This window comes from Cyprinus carpio, chromosome A13 (genome assembly GCF_018340385.1).
Source record: "Cyprinus carpio isolate SPL01 chromosome A13, ASM1834038v1, whole genome shotgun sequence".
NCBI lineage: Eukaryota > Metazoa > Chordata > Actinopteri > Cypriniformes > Cyprinidae > Cyprinus > Cyprinus carpio.
This window is the reverse complement of record NC_056584.1, coordinates 22,691,979-22,709,753: the sequence shown is the minus strand read 5'-3', so window position 1 is coordinate 22,709,753 and position 17,775 is coordinate 22,691,979. Positions and strand designations below refer to the sequence as shown.

Genomic DNA, 17,775 nt, shown 5'->3' with positions numbered 1-17,775 from the left:
GGAAAATAGTGATCGGAATAAATCCAGTTGAAATACAGTAGTCTCCAAATTCAAAAAGGCTGATTATCTCTTCTCTCTCTTAGAAGTGTAATGTTTTCATTTCATGTATTTCAATTTAAAAGGACTGTCTTTTAGTACCAAGCTGTTCCCCCACACTTTTTTAGCCTTTTAGGAAAATAATTTACACTGTATTTAGTGTGAACAACCAGATCTTTGACTAATATCTGACCCTTTCGTTTACTCTCAGTGCTGTCATTACCATTAACATTTAGGAACAAAGCCAAAAGATCTTCTGCTATGTGAGACCGTCAGATTTCCTCTCTCAAACTGCCCACATATGGTGGAATTTATGGGACTCAGCTTTGGAGTCCTTTCCCTGTCTCAGATATGTCCTTTGCTTTTTGACCCGTTGCTCAAGAGTCCAACAAAAAGCTTCTATGATGGTAGCCAGACGGACTATGCTGTTGCTCCTTTTTTATCTCAGGTCAAGCCCAGTTAAATCCAAATGTCTTCTCACTAGACTGGGTAGCTAAGTTGGATCTTTTAAAACGGACGGTAAGAATGGAGACCAAAGTAGATAGATAGATAGATAGATAGATAGATAGATAGATAGATAGATAGATAGATAGATAGATAGATAGATAGATAGATAGATAGATAGATAGATAGATAGATAGATAGACTTTGTCAATTTAAGGCTAGGCTATGCTGTATGTGGTGCAAAGTGACGCTGTGTGCTTACATGTGTGTGAGGTATCAGACCTTACATGGTGCGGCTGTGTTCTATAACTCCGGGGCAGGACACTCTTCCTGGCAGGAACCTAAAGACAGCAAACAGAGTCCCCTACTTCAGCGACAGAGCGGCATAGACAACAGTCACAATCCTTCCTCAGATAACCTGATCTAATTGTAGCTGCAGTGGAAAAATAGAATATCAGTCTACATCGCTAACCCTTCCTGTGTGTGGGCGCTCCAGTGTTTAGGGTGAATGTGTGTGTGTACGTGCGTGTCTATCACTCAAGTGGGAAAGTAATCGTTGAAGAAAGGTCAGCAGGCAGATGTCTATAAGCAGACAGAGGCGGGACGGCTGTCAGAGAACATAAGTTGCTTGTGTATTTTTTTAGGGGTGGAAAAACATGTGGAAGTTAAAGAAGGCTCGATCCTTACTGAGGACATCCTGCACAGGCACTGGAATGGAAAAGGCCTGTTTTATCACAAACTCTATTCCTTTTTGTGTAGACTAAAGGAAGCACTTTCATGCATCCATGAGGGTTAAGATGCAAACATTTTTAGCTTATATTGTTGTTAAAGTGCTTATATTAAAGGAATAGTTCATTCAAGAATGAAAATTAGCTGAAACTCTCAGGCCATCCAAAATGTAGATGAGATTTTTTTTCATTGGAACAAATTTGGAGAAATTTAGCACTACATCCCTTACTCACCAATAGATCCTCTGCAGTGAATAGGTGTCGTCAGAATGAGTTTTCAAACAGTTGATAAAAACATCAGAATAATCTACAAGTAATTCACAGGACTGTGAAGTGAAAAGCTGTGTTTTGCAGGAAACAAATCCAACATTAAGGCATTTTATCTTTAAACCATCACTTCTGACCAGAATACAAGTCCATAATCCATAATAACGGTTCCTCCAGTGAAAACTGTTGTCCATCAGAATCCACAGACATTTCTTAGAATTCTTTAAAAAGGTTTCTTCCTGAAAACAGTGTACATATTTCTCGCCAAACTCATCTAGATTTAAATTAAATTTTCAGCAAATTTTTATTTTGGGGGGAACTATTCAGTACATCATGTCTCATTGTAGCATTCAACATTTAGTGCAATTACCCCGTAATTTACTAAATTTACCAAATTACTTTCTCTGTCGATAGAGCATATCTTTTTATTGAACTAGGAGCATTCTTTTAATATCACAAATAAATTAATGTATACGGTAGTAGTAGTTTCTTTAAGAATTATATGGGATAAGGACAATGTATAATTGTTAGTTTCCAAACAAGAAATGGTTTGAGATTTTTTTTAAGTCTGTTTGATATACCATACTGTACATTTCATTCAAGTCATTAAACAAAAACAGTGAAAGAACATTTTTGTTTTGTAAGGGAATATAACATTTGCTGATTCTCCATTATTTTTGTGGTATTATCATCTGCAGTAAATCAACGTAAAGGCTGAGCAGTGTTTGAAACTTTTGTTTAAAAATAAACACATTCAGATGGAATTTGGGCAAACCGGTCCAAAGCAGACTTTTTGAATCATATATTCCTAGAGGAGCAAGTTCAAGTTTAGGAATCACATGTTATTTTCTTAAGAGTTTATGTTCTGAACAATGGTCTCTTCACAGTGTGAGTCCTCAAACTGATTGGGCTCTTGGGTGTATTTCAGCTGGACTTGACCTGTATACCAAGTTGTTCTGAAGATGGTTACATTTTATGGGAGGAGGGTTAGCAGTCAGTGGTATGCATTTGTTAAAATAGCTCAGAAAATGTGTGTGAATGTGTGTGTGTGTGTGTGTGTGTGTGTGTGTGTGTAGACCTCAGGCAGGTATGTTAGGCACGACACTTTGGCATTATGGAGAGTCAGCTTGTGAGCAGTAGGTCAGCTGTGGTCAGCTGTCCTACAAAAAATACTTATTCCCTCTAACAAAATCGTCCTCGTAAATGTCTAGCTTTCTAAAGAACCTTTTCTGAAACTCAAGCCCACATGGTCTAGACTCTCTTAATAAAAAACCCTAAACACAATAAACCTACCAACATGCTCAGTATAGCTTTGTTATGTCATGTCAGTCTGCGCTGTTGTTCACTGCAATGCTGACCCTGAGTAAACATGCTCTGGTCCACATCTCTAAAAGAAGAGCTGTGCCTCAGGAGTTTTAGTGCAAAGAAAGGCCCTCTGACCTCTGACCAGTGGTGAGTTTGATCTAGTACAGCCTCAAGATCTACTGCCGCTTCCGGTCACACATTCCAGACGGTTAACACCTGTTGAAAATACTGAGAGAAACAGAGAGAAAACAAACAGATGTCTAGGGGGTGAAATTATAGAGAAACTGGGGAGAAAAGAAACCCATGAAAGAAGGACATGTGGAGTACTGAATTTGGCTAGGTGAAAGTAAATGAGAAGGAAAGTCATTTCAAAGGTAAAGCAAGTTACTATATTTAAACGAAACGGATAAAACAAACACTTATTTTCTATGGAATGATGCAGTGATGCATTGATAAATTGCATGCCACACTGCACTAAAACAAAATCCAAACAATTCATTCAATGGAGACTGGCAGAACTTTGCAATAACATCCAATGCATCCAATAACATTGAGGGCAGAAGGATTATGCTCATAATAATAATAATAATAAGAATAAAAATCAAGAAAAGACTGAATGTTAAACTGCTGCAAATTAAAACATACAACATGAAGAACAATGTATTAAGGCCTTTTGTGGTTCTCTGGAGTGTAATACACAATGAGTTCTATGAAAAACATGTCATTCTTAGTGTACTTCTTTAGATAATGAAACGTGTTGCCTGAGAGACCGCTCTATCAATCAAATAAACACAGATAAAACCATTTCCAAAACATTTCCATAAACCTGTCCTTTCTTACATTATGTCTTTCTAAGGAATACAGTGTTACTGAAACCCAGTCATAACTAGTACTAGACACAGACACTGTAAAAAAAAAAAAAACACAAACAAAAAAAAATAACTCCTAAATACAACAAATATTATTGGACAACATTTAAAAAAAGAAAAAAAAAAATTTAGTCTTTATACTTCAAAATTTCATGTTTAATTCTACGTGTTACTGTTTTCTCTGTATTTTTTTTCAGTGTACAGTAATTTCTCCCATATTACAAACATAAATTCAAAATTGCAACTTGCCGTTAACTCTTCTAAATGATCAGACTAACAATATTTGCCTTATAGCTATTAAATGGCCATTAAAAAAAATCTCATATACTTGCATTGAAGAAGTCATGTTTTTTAGAGATCAAAATCTCATAGACTTGTAAAATGTAACCTAGCAATGTGCAAGGACCAGTTATATTTTCTATGAAAAGCAATAAATGTACCTTTTTCCTATTATTATAAAAGAAAGACTGAATATTAATCAGTGGAAAGAGGTGAACATCATACACATCTGTATTCAAACGTGCAGTTCTTATCCCTTCCGTACTCTCTCAGCTGCCACATCAAGCAGTGTCATGTTTCGTAACAAGACATGGGCACAATCAAGCGATCTGACTCTCAGTGTGATTCCCAACAGTCAGAGATTTTCAATCAGGGTTCATTTGGAGAAGCACATCAGCACATAACAGCAAGTGCCTCCTTGGAGTGCATGAGGAAGAATAATTAACCTACAAAGGTATCTTGCACAGGATCAGTTAATCTACAAAGTAAATTTAGAGAAGGCAATTCATGAGATATCAAGACAAGAGGCCTCATCACTGTGAGAGTTTCTTTTATCGTAGGTTCAAAATCAGCAGCCTTTATGTGGTATGCTCACTGACAGCGAATAATTGCATTTTTATGATGCATCTTAGCCTGCAACACAGACTGCTCCTACAACAGGCGTCTAATAATCTGCCATTTTTTTTCTCACAGGAATCACGTTTTTTAAGCCAACAACCTGAACACTTTGTATAACAGTATATTATTTAGCCTTCCTTTTACATTATGATCAAGCAAATCAAATTTACTGTACCTCAAGTTAGCTTTGAAGAACGAGCAGTCCACGACCTCTTTTGCCCAGCCATTATAGAATTTAGAAGGATCTGAATTGTTGGCTGGAATATAGTAGTTCACCCAAAAATGAAAATTTGCTTGAAAAAAAAAAGATAAAAAAAGAAAAAGGATGTAGAGATCCGACATCCAAGAGATCCAAGATGTAAATGAGTTTGTTTCTTCATCTGAACAGATTTTGCTGAATCTAGCATTACATCATTTACTCACCACTGGATCCTCTGCAGTGAATGGGTGCCATCAGAATGAGAGTCCAAACAGCTGATAAAAGACATCACAATAATCCACACGACTCCAGTCCATCAGTTATTGTCTTGTGAAGCAAAAAGCTGCAAGTTTGTAAATAAACATCTATTGTTATGACCTTTTTAATTTCATACTGTTTCTTTCGGCTAAAATACGAGTCCTCAATTTATAAAATTGCTTTCTCATCATAACGTCCTACTCAGGAGAGAAATACACACGGATTTTATCAACTGTTTGGACTCTCATTCTGACGGCACCCATTCTCTGCAGAGGTTCATTGGTGAGCGAGTGATATAATGCTAAATTTAACCCAATCTGTCACGACAAACAAAAACAAACAAACTCATCTTGGATGGCTTGAGGGTGAGTAAATTTCCAGCAATTTTACATTTTTACTATTCCTTTAAGATGTCAGAACAGTATTAACTAAAATGAATAATTTCACATTCTGACAAAAGACAGTTAGCACAGTCTTGGCTTTTACCCAAGATGCCACTGCAGTCACATCATACAATCTGAGAAAGCAAAAATTCACAGAACGGAAAGCACAGAAAGAAAGAAAAAACACCCTGCTTGAGTTATTGTTGAGGTGAGTAAAAACAGAATGAAAAGGAAGACAAAAGCTAAAATCAGAAGAACAACACATATAGGGAAGCTTTCATATTTTGTGTTTAATGGTCCTCTTACTGTTCCCCACTGTGGCAGAGTGTGAAGTCATTAGCAATGAGAGCTCACACAAACAAGAACATTAGATGTGCGAGTCAGACACGAGAGTAAACATTGCCCTAGGAAAGAAGACCAAAATAAAAGCATGATTTAATGTACGAAGATCTCTTCAGATGTCACAAAATGCGCCAAACACCTCCTGAGGGTCTGCGTCTCATCTTGGCCTGCACATGTTTGTGTAAGAGCCTCTATGTGAAGTGTTTAAAGGGGTCTACAAATGGAATGTACTACACATTCAGAACTCACATTTTAGGAAAATAACAATCAAAAGGCATTGCTTCAGCTTTTTCTGCATGACTGCACTGCCCCACATTAGGCCACATGTATCCCAGCATTCCATGAAACACAATGGGAGAGGAACAGGGTGAGAGAAGCCCTTGGCATACACTCATGAGCTATTCCTTTACCAAAATACTTCACTGATTTCTCAGCTGCCTCAAAATAGAGAACACTGTAAATCTCCAACCCCACCATCTCTCTCACATCTCTCATTAACAGTATCCACAATATGTTCTCTCACAAACACTCTCGAGCTAAAGAATAGACTGTTTCTTAAAAGCGAAGGGTGTAATTTCCGCACCACTACCTTTACTAAACAGAAATGGAAAAATAATGACTTTTCAAACAGTGTTGAGCACTTCCCCCTTTAATTTTAGCACTCAATTAAAGGGGTAGTGCACCCAAAAATTAAAATGCGTGTGTATTCCACTGCTTGTAAACAAGACGCAACACATCCAGGTTCTACGTCAGAACGCCAGCTCCTGTGTCGTGGTACAATCTAGAAAATGTTTGAATAAAGTCATTCTTTTTGTTTTCTTTGCGCACAAAAAGTATTCCCGTAGCTTCATAAAATTAAGGTTAAACCACTGATGTCACATGGACAACTTAACAATGTCCTTACTACCTTTCTGGGCCTTGAATGTGTCATTTGCATTGCTGTATGCAGGGTCAGAAAGCTCTCGGATTTCATCAAAAATATCTTAATTTGTGTTCCAAAGATGAAAAAAGGCCTTACAGGTTTGGAACGACATGAGGGTGAGTAATTAATGCCAGAATTTTCATTTTTGGGTGAACTATCCCTTTAATATACCTGGAGAGGGAAATCCATTAGGATCTTGATTCACCTCAGTGGAGTTCAGCTGAATCTTTCTAAAAAGAATGTAGAAGTGACAAGCCATGTGACTGATTAGATTGACTAGCAAATGACACGACACACACAAAAGAAGGTATTGATGAAACATAATTTATGTTTTCACTATAACTGATTTATTATAGTAAATACATTAAATTGTTTTTTTATCAAATTCCTTTTTTCATTGATGGGTATTCAAAATATGAAAATGAAAACTTATATTCACTTATTTATTTACTTAAAAACAGGAATTGATAGAACAATTTTGCTTTTACTACTATAATATAATATATATAATTGGTATGTTCTTTATTTTTAAGTTTAAATGTATATCAATGGAGAAGAAAAAAAAGCTTTATCTGCATAATAGCGTCACAAGCTTTACCAGCAGGAGCTGACTGATAAAGTTGATAGAACTATATATTAAAATTTGTATAATAAGAAGGTTTAGTTGAATATCTCACCACTGTTATGGGAACCTCAAAACTTCACAATTTTGTCTTAACTTCAAAAGAAGAACAGTCCCAACAAATCAACCAAATACTGTCCACCATGTGTCCACAAACACTGTTTGAAAACATCTTTAAGCTATGCACCAAGTAATTCTAAAAGAATGTAAAAGAACTGAAGTGATGGACTATCATGTGAAATCCGCAGGAGGTGAGGATCGACAGGGTTCCAGATTGGAGAACAGCTGATGAAATAAGAGCCAGGACAATACAGAATGTCACTCAGCCAGAGAAAACACACAGGCATAAGGGCTGGATTAAACTCCTACTTCACTCCCACACACACACACACACACACAACCCACATGATATCACAGTCACTAAAGAACTAAACAAAACAAAAAATCTTGAACTTGGAAAACAAGTTGTAGTGTGTGCCGGAATAAGTTCCAAACGATAAGAGAATGTCAGATCATCTCTGCTGAGAAAACGCATGATCTGAAGGTTGAAACTGAAGGATTCTGAAATATTCAAAGACTAGTTTGGTGCAGAACTTACACTAATAGCCCTCCAATTAATTTATGTAAATTAAGGGTGTGTTTAATTTGAATCTGTTAGAACAATACCTCTAACCAGTCGTTAAAAAAAAATCAAATCTAAACTGACATTCCGAGAACAAACAAATTAAATAAATTCAGCACAGTCCTGAATCCAATTCATTCAAAATCAAACTAATGACATCTGAGTTCACACTGTCATCTAATGGTCATATTGTGTTATAGCTCTGCTTAAGTAATGTACTAGATGCCTGCGGGGCCATTCAGATCAATATTTCCCAGGCCCTCTTGATCTCAGACACTTTAAAGCTGTTATTCCTGCTGCTCCATTGATCTAGACAGAAAACTGCAAACAGTGCACAATATACACACTATTCAACTTCAACACAAATACTGCGGCAACATTAGTAGCCTATTAATATGCTATTCTGAACAGAGCAGTCTGAAAGTCAGTATGCCTGGTTTGCATACTGAAAATTGCATACTTAGAAAATGTATATAGTTAGAAATGTATATGCATACTTAGAAAATGATTAATCCCGACTAATCGCATATTTAAAAAAGGTTTGTTTACGTGTGTGTGTACTGTGCAATATATATATATATATATATATATATATATATATATATATATATATATATATATATAGGTCTATATACATGTATGTGTGTGTTTATTTATATGTAAACACAAACTTTTGTTTTGGATGCTATTAATCGCAATAAATCGATTTGACAGCTTTAATTTGATAGGATTTCAATGTCACCATAGTCTCTCTATTTCTTCTACAAGTTTTCACGTGACGCCATCTAGTGTTTATGAAGAGAATAGACGATAACCTATCTGGTTGTGATGTAAAATAAATAATCTACTATTACAGAGATTCAGAGTGATCGATATACTGTTGCCCTTTGTCTATATCCGTCTGATACAAAAAAGAAATGACCTTCATTCAGATTTCATTGTTAATGATGACCTCATTAGCATGTTTCTACATAATGTAAAGAACATCAATGTCTTTAATTTCAAGTTACTTAAAGAATTTGATGCTAGTAATCCACAGTAATGTATCAAACTGTTGACACGAACAATATATACAAAAGAAAGATAAATATATACAATCCAGCTCTAAGATTTACAGTGGTTGCCAGGGTGGGCCGGCCCATGATTTGATTCTCAGATCATACATTCTTTCAGTTGCATTTGTGTGAGCAGATCTTTCAGATTTTCATTCTTGATGCCTAGAGATGGATCCATCTTAACTGTGTTTCTGCTCACAGCTATCAGTGAAAACAGTTATAAATCATTTTTAGGCCTAATCAATTATTACATCAAGTCAATGCCAATCCCATCCTGCTGATGATCACTGTAATCCACTTTATAAATTCACATTTACACATAGTCTACGATCATTCCTGCTTCCAGACTTCATAAGTGTGGGGGGAAGTATGCTGCCTGGAGAAAACCATCGGGCAACAAAGGATGCAAAAGCCCACCAGAAGATGCCAGGTGCACTGGACCAGAATGAAAGATGACATTTCCGGTGCTGAATGGAGGGTGGGGGGCAGATGTGGACTCACAGATCGGGCTGATGTTATGCAGAGAGTTCGTACCGGGTTGCAGGGAACTCTCAGCACCAGGGTTCTGCTTTTTCCACTTGGTCCTTCGGTTCTGGAACCAAATCTTGACTTGGGTTTCGGTCAGGCTCAGAGACAGCGCGAGATTTAGTCGCTCGCATACGGATAAATAACGCGTAGCGCGGAATTTGTTCTCCAGAGCCACCAGCTGTTCGTATGTGAACGCGGTTCTGGCGCGCCGCGGCTTCGCGCAGCTGTGATCTGACCGCCGCCGCCGCTGACGCGACAGATCATCCGCCGCTGGAGCGATTCTGTCTTGTTCTTCACAAGAAGAAAAGCCCGATCTTAAATTTCTGAGCGAGGTTGTTGAGTCCAAGTCAACATCAGGATCAGGAGGATGGAGTCTGACGCAACTTTGATGGTCATCAGCTGATTGATCACCTGTCAAAAAATAAATAAATGAATAAATAAACATTTCATATGTCATGTAGCCTATCTAATTTCTCACGATACAACCGAAGAATAACCCAGACGAGAGTGGACATTTTATTTATTTATTTAGCCTACTGAACACGTTTTGACCTTAAAGTTTAAATTGGAATTTTGTTAAGTTTGTTGTGAAATTGAAAGGTTACAGGCCTTAAAACGTATATAGACAGCGTTGCTAGAGTGTTCTGGCAATTAGACGTTGCAGGGCGTTCTGATTGGTGCTTTGGCTGGTACTAATTGTTAGGCTGTTTCAGAGTAAAATTGGCCTAAATCCGATGTCTTCTACGAGTTTTTATTATTTCAATTCTTCTGAATTAGCCTAATAATAGTTAGGCTGCAGTTTTTTTATTAGTGCAGTTTATATTAGGCCCTAGTAAAAAAAAATATATATATATATTTACTATAACCAATAAGACATTTGCAATCAAAATAAAACTTATCTAGGGATCAGCTGAAGAAAAGTATCTGGCAGCTACAAATGTGCTAACAATTAAACTAATGAATGTGAGGAGCACTGTAAAAGTCCTGTTCAGGAATGGGGGAGGTTCTTACTGTGTGTGGATTTTTAAGAAAAGAATGACGTGGAATAATCCCGCAACAATTTCAAATCACAAATCGCCTCAAATGTCATGTTGTGGAAAGAAACCCTAGTTAAAATCCAGCTTTGCCATCCAGCCATGACGCGCTAATGGAGTTTCATAAATATATTTGTCGGCAGATCGATAAATGTCATCTATTTAAAGGGAAGTTTTAATCGAACGATATTTGGGATCAGACATGGCAGGGGTTTGAAGTTTGGAGCCGCAAGCTGCTGGAGGGAGATATGCAGCATCCAGTAATGGGATATCGATCAAAGTGAGCGCAGGCATCCTCAATGGGACGATTTAAACAATTATCTGCCCTGACTGTCCCAATGGCAATCACTTACTCAGCTGCGGCTGCTTAAAGAAAACGCAGTCTTGGAAATGAGGGGAAGGTCAAATTCTACCATCTAATGACACAAAAGATCTGTTTGGAGGATATCTACAGTTGAAATTAGGCTATGTTTAACCATATTGTCTCTTTTCTATAGCCTAGCCTATGTGAAAATTCATCCAAACGCATAGGCTATTTTATAATAGCATATACCAAGAATTTATTTAATTTTTTAATTTTAATTTTATTTATTTATTTATTTCTCAGAATTGTAGAGGACATGGCTCCTCTAAAAGGTGTATCCCCAAAAGACAAAGGTTGCGGAGGTCTCAAAAATATGCATAATTTGAACATACAAGTATATATATGCAACGTTTCAACAGCATTTTACAACAATGTTTCAGTAACCTCAAAAGTTGGATTACAAGTCGCGAACAGAAGTCGCGATCGTCAGGTGGTACGTAACCATAGTAACAGCTGCTAGATCGCTGCCTGTATCGGACAGGGTATCGACAAAACATGCAGTATTATTTGTCACATCATCATAGTTACACATCAGAAATATATTAGTGTTTTGTTTAAAATGCGAGAAAAAAGTTTAACTGAATGTCAAAAAATAGAGAAACTATTTTAAAAGTTGACTCCTCTTGAAAGTCACCAAACAGGGAATTATTAGCTACACTGTTTTGGTTACAATTATTAATCATATTTCCTCACCTATATTTTTGCAGATGGAAAGCGACTTCTTCGTGTCCAGTACTTTCTTTCCCGTTGCGCTTTTCCTCCAAACTTCCAAATTCGGTGTTACCTGAAGATGACGTCCGTTCTTTCTCCGACACGGCATGTGATTTTTTACTTGCGAACTTTTTAGGATCCAGTATGTCAATAATCGAAAAGGATATCAGATGACCTGATGTTGCTTTCACTCCGGACTCCTGATATTCAAGCATTTTCCAATTTCCAGTAGTATTTCTGATATCTTTTTTCTGTATTCTCTTACAAAGCAGACACAGAAAGTGATTGCAGCTTCTGGTCGGCTCTGAGGCGCTGCGGTCAGATATCAGTGGATGAAGGTGTGCTTGAGCTCTTTAACAGGTCTATTAGAGGAGACGCGTGACCACGAGCGTTTAACGGGATCCCTTTCGATTGGCTGAGAACATTTGGTACTTAAACCTGCGCTCATTTCAATCAATACAATACGGACAAGTTCCCAGACTGACAAGTGTCATGACTCAAGCAACTGCTGCATCTAATCCTTAGCCTACACTCTTCAGTGTTCGTATGCACAGTATGTTTAGCAAAAAACACTTGCAAGAATTTTTTTTTACACTGTAAAGGGTTCTTGAGTGAGCTAGGCTATATAATACTTAAATGTACTTATCAAAGATTTGCATTGATTTCTGACGGTAAATAACAGTAATTAAAAAAATATATCTATTTTCTCCAATCCTTGTTATTCCTGACAATAAAATCAGCCTTTTCGGTAACAAATGAGAAATAATATAATTGCATACCCCTCGATAACTCTGCCAATTTTTGCTGTCAAATATATTTTTTTTTCTGGCAAATAATTTATATGGCTTCAGTAGAGTGTGTTTGGCTTATTTCATAGTCAATAGCTTAAGCCAGTATCTTCACTTTCACTACGTGGCATCAATCTGCCAAAGCTTGGGATGAATCAATAAACGTGTGTCCGGCACTGATAAATGTTTTAAATTTTTAAAATGCCTTAGTACTTTAGTTCATACAATGAAGTCAATGGTGTCCAATCATGTTTGGACCAAAAAAAAAAAAAAAGAAAAGAAAGAAAGAAAAAAAGGGTCCGTGTACTTTTGCGTCCATTCGTTTTTCGTTTTTTAACCCAGAAATGAAATACGGAAAATGCGGTTTCTTCTTTAATGGTTCAAACTATGATGAATAGAATAAGCAGACACAAACTAATTTTCATTATTCACAATTCGTATTTCATAAAAAATCGTAAAAATGATATATAAAGCTTGTTTTTTCAATGTATATAAATGCTAAATTTAATTTCTAACTTCAACCATTTTTACTGTCTTTATACAAACGCTAGCGCCCTCTTGCTCTACTGACGTAGCTACCAGAACTGTTTTATAAAAACTTTTAGCGTCAATATTTTTATGATCTTAAACATACTGTACACATACTGGTAAAAATAAATAAATAAATTAATTAATTAATAAAAAATGAAAACCGTCGCTTTGGATAAAATCGTATGCTAAATGCATAAATGTAAATGTAAATGATCTTAAAGTGCCCCTATTATGCCATTTCTAAGGTTCCTAGTGTTGTTTTGGGAGTCTTCTACAATAGGTTTAACATGCATGCAAGGTCAAACAACCCTTTCGTTTTTCTCAGAATATGCATTTAATATCACCTCATTTTCAAAAACGATTCTCAAACGATTTGTTCGAAGCAGTTCTAAGATTCAGTCTCTCTAAACCCATAGCTCCTATGGTCAAGCCTCATTGATTATAACTGATTTTTGAGATCGGGATAAACTGAAATGAATGACAGCTTTATAATTATTATAGGGAGCGCAGAGCGCGCTTTCTTGGCCAATTTATTCAGAATTTCAATAAATTTAGTTTTTCATGATGCTGTTTGGACTAGTGACAGCTGCACGCTGCAAACATCTGCATATAGACTGCAACCAAAATGGTCGCATTTTTCACAATTTTTTGAGAATGTGCGAGTTTAGATTGGACGTGGTCGCATTTGTGCTAGTGCATGGTCTGCCCCTGCTCCCAAAGCATCTGCTCTCATACTGTAGCAGGAGTCAGATTTCACTGATCACATGAAGAGAGGCGCTTTCAGTGACTGGTATGGTTTATACTTGCAGCATCAGCACGAGCGCGAAGGTGCGAGCAACGCTCGGCAAAAATGACGCAAATATTAAGGAAATGATGGAAGACGGCGGATTTGGATTTCACACTAAAATTAAAATAAAAGACTGCTTCATAAACCAGAGAGGTGAAACAGTTGGTATTCTTGTGGAAACAACAACAACAACAACAAAACATGCAAGTCCTGTCAGCGACAGCCAGTTTAGTTTCACTTTCTTTTTGTTTTCAAAAGCTTGTTATCTTTGCTGTTTACCTCACGTTACGCCATGGAGGCTTTCTTTATTATATTTGTTGTTGTTGTTGTTTGTTTTTTATTTATTTGATTCCTCGCTGTTTGCTAAACATTCTGTAATTTATTAGTCTGTGTATATAAAAAGCATGTGGAGCCATGCCTCATCTTACTAGTTTTTTGTTAATAAACGTTAGGCTATCTCGTTTGTCATTATAGCTTATATATATATTATAGTTTTATTGTTGTTGTGCTTTTTAATTAAGTATAACAATTAATCAAACTTTTGTTTTAGTCTTAAAAAATGAAAAGTGTATAGATATAGCCTAAGCAAAACAGACAATTATCTTTTCTTGTAAACCGTGACACAAAGATCGCTAATTCGAAGTGAAAGCGTCCAAAGTCTGACTTATAACACAGCAAAAGAGGAATTCCCATTCACAAAATTTAAATCACAAATGATACTGATGAAAAAGAACGGGTTGAATGTTGAACACTCGTTACCATAAACTATAAACTATGATAAAAGTTAATCAGCATGCATTGATTAATGCCATGCTGTAGCAAAAAACAAAACAAAAAAAAAACCTGCGACCAAATGATGTGCTCCTGCGACCAACTGAGAAAGTCGAAAAAACAGAGACTAGTGGGAAGAATGAGTCTAGAGCCCTGTGGCCTAAAACACGGCATATGCGAATGCCACTATCAGTGAACAGGGCAAAAATATGTCAAAATGTATAAGGTATGTGTAGCCTACACATTGGTAGCCTACTGTACGTGCATTGAGCGACCATGCATGGGTCCTCTCCAATAACCCATACAGCACACAAAGTTATGACAAAATTATATCCCAATATATATTTTATGATGATAGATTTCCCAGGATTCCTGCAATGTCTATTTTAAAAATAATATCTGTATCAAGTCTTTGCATTGTTCCAAAGACGGCTCTAGTTCTCAACTGAATGTGCGGGGAGAGAAGCATCACTAAATTTGGCCAAAGACTACACATTGTAGCCTACATTTTTCTATATTAATTTGTGCATTTTTCAAATGTTCATTAAAAGTGCAAAAAAATCATTAACAAAATCTGAAAAGAAGTCAATATTTTTACGTTTTCGGGCAGCATTTTGTGTGTACGGTTCTAATTTCAATTTTGGTTTTCAGCATAGTATTTAAAAATACAATAACCGTTCATTTTTCGTTTTTTCCGTCATGGTTAAAAAACGAAAAACGAATGGACGCAAAAGTACACGGACCAAAAAGGATAATAAATGATGAATTTTCAATTTTGGTTGAAATAACATTTCAAAATGTATGAATGGCATTGCATTAGATAAAATATAGGAACATTTTAAAGGAAAATATTTCAAAATGAAATATAAAGATTAACTACACCTGTGTGAACTTCAACTAACTTCATACATCTACTAAAAATGAACTGCAAAAAGAATAGAAACATTAGTTTTGAGAAAAGCATAATATTTCTGCAAATCTCCACTTAATTATTTTTCTACTGCAACAAAATTCAGATATGTTTAAGTGGCTTTAAGTGAGCAAATACTCAGTGTAAATCAAGATGACAAGTGCATTGTTATAATACCACACATGCACAAACGCCGCATCAATCCTTTGTCCACTTCTCAGATGACAGATGTTGATTCCTCTCCTCTTCTTTATGAAACAGAGTGACTTAACCTCCCCTGCATAGCCATTCAATTGTATTTCTACTTGTTTGCTGGCAGCCTGCAGAGTATATTTTGTGGTTGCAACATGGTCAGACTTCAGACGCTCACTGTCTGAACAGATACTGTTTGCTTGCATTAGCATATCTAAACCCAGCAGCCTGCACTGAGTGAGCTCCATAAGAATGGGGGCTGAAGTCTTTCCTGCAAGTTTACAACTTCCTCTCTGCAGGCCTGACACTATGCACATCTGTTTTACACAAGACCAGAGCACAAAGGTGTGGCCCAGGGGGCACAACGTAGTCTCAGGTACTGGAGATAAAGAACATACAAAAGGTAAGGTGGAGAATCTGAGGACAGCAGCTGCTGCAGCCAAGAGGAACACTTTGTGTGCAATGCCTGGGGAGAGGGGCACACTTACGGACAAACCTCCCCACTGTTCCAGCATCCCCACCTCCTGACCTATAAACCCATCAGAGCACCAGGACGATCTGCTAAATATTGGATCATTCATGTAGTCTCGTCTTGAGGTGGAGCTCTGTTTACGGATGGGCGTTTACTCTTTGTTTGGCTTTGTCCCTTGATTCCTATCCAGAGTGCAGATGGACAATAGAATGGGAAACTGCTGAAATGTCACTCTTTTGAAGATGCAACTTCAGAGCACTAAAAGTCTCATGGATTCCTCTCTTAAAATGGGGAAAGGAGACTTTAAAAATCTTATGAGGGGTGTAAAGAGTTTAACTTATCTGTCTCTAAAGTGAGACAGCCTCGAAAAGTCTCGAAAGTCTCTCAGTGAAACAGCATTGCTTTGAGATTCCTCAATCTTTTTGTATTGTTTTATAGATCATTTAAGCCTTAAATGTGCCATTTCGGTTTTGTAAACTTTATTATTCTTGATCAATTTAAGATTAAAGTTATTCAGCAAGAAAAAAAAAAAAAGTATTTACACTGGTGGCATCATAATTTTTGCATACACATTTGCTATTGGTCTACTTTTGTACACCTATTTGCATACAGAATTTGGATTAGTCTTATCATCATTGCATTTACTTAACTATTTACAGCTGCCTTTACACTGTAATTAGTCAAGTATGATTGTTGTGTGTAGTTGTATTTAATTTGCATTGAACCCAAGCCTAAAACTTGAACTTCCTTAAACCGACACTATTCTTTTCTGCCTTCCTAGAAAAAACAAATATCATATATCGTTGCAAAAATTAAATTTACGGAATTGTTCAGATTTATCTTAAAAAAAAATTCCAGTACTTGTCTACAGTGGTCACAACTTAGAAAAGCCTCTGAATCCTATAAAATACATGAACACAAAAGAACTGGAAACCAATTGACCCTTCGCCGGGAGTTTGATTGACAGGTGATCTGATCAATCATAACGCTAAATCTGCCATTTTGTCTGACAAACAAACCAGACGGGAGAGTAGATTTACATGAACTTGAAAAATGGTGTGTACTGATGTCTTTTTCGCGGTAAAAACAAGATATCTTCTGATGTTCATTCATGTTTATTTCATGCTGTAACTAACTAGTAAAAGAGGAAGAGGTGATCGGCAGCAATCTGTCACGACACAATAAAGAGAGTAATGGTATTAAATGTTTGAACTTCTTAAAAATGACAACATTTGAAAGCTGAGACTTTGTTTCATTCCAAAAGTAACCTGCTCTGTCTTGTCTGTCATCACGTTGCCAGTTTCCTCTGTGCTACGCAATGTATTTTTCACTGTTGTGAGAACACGATGTGTGGCGTGTGAGCCCCATGGCTTGTCAGACGTAGGAACAGTAACTAAAGGAGGCGGGTCTTTGCGAAGGGTCAACTGCTGTACTCATAGAGTGTAAGCACCAAAAAACACACTGGACAGAAAACATTACACCAAAACTTTTGGGAATTATATGAGAGTGATGTTTTAGGACGTCTAGGCGAACACAAGGTCGGCAGCATTGTTTGGTAACGGTTCTACCTGTTCAGCAGCAGGCGTAATGAAGGTTTGCTGGCAGCGTCCGGGACGGGTGAGCGCGTCTGGCAGATGCTGACATGCAGCAGATGTGGAAAGTGGCTGGGTGATTTGTTCAGGGCCTGGATCAAAGCAAAATAGGGCAATTACACCAGGGGACACTGTCACACATTGGC

The 17,775-nt window shown here is 36.9% G+C and overlaps 1 protein-coding gene across 1 annotated transcript; it reads right to left on the bottom strand.

The window, feature by feature from the left end:
- Nucleotides 1-8,886: 8,886 nt before the first annotated feature.
- LOC122147343 (NK1 transcription factor-related protein 2-like) lies at nt 8,887-11,938 on the bottom strand. Its single transcript, XM_042769639.1, has 2 exons — nt 11,595-11,938; nt 8,887-9,895 (listed from the first exon to the last, which is right to left on the bottom strand). The coding sequence occupies exons 1-2, from the start codon at nt 11,799-11,801 to the stop codon at nt 9,299-9,301; spliced, it is 804 nt and encodes a 267-aa protein (XP_042625573.1). The 5' UTR covers nt 11,802-11,938; the 3' UTR covers nt 8,887-9,298.
- Between the last annotated feature and the right edge of the window lie 5,837 nt (nt 11,939-17,775).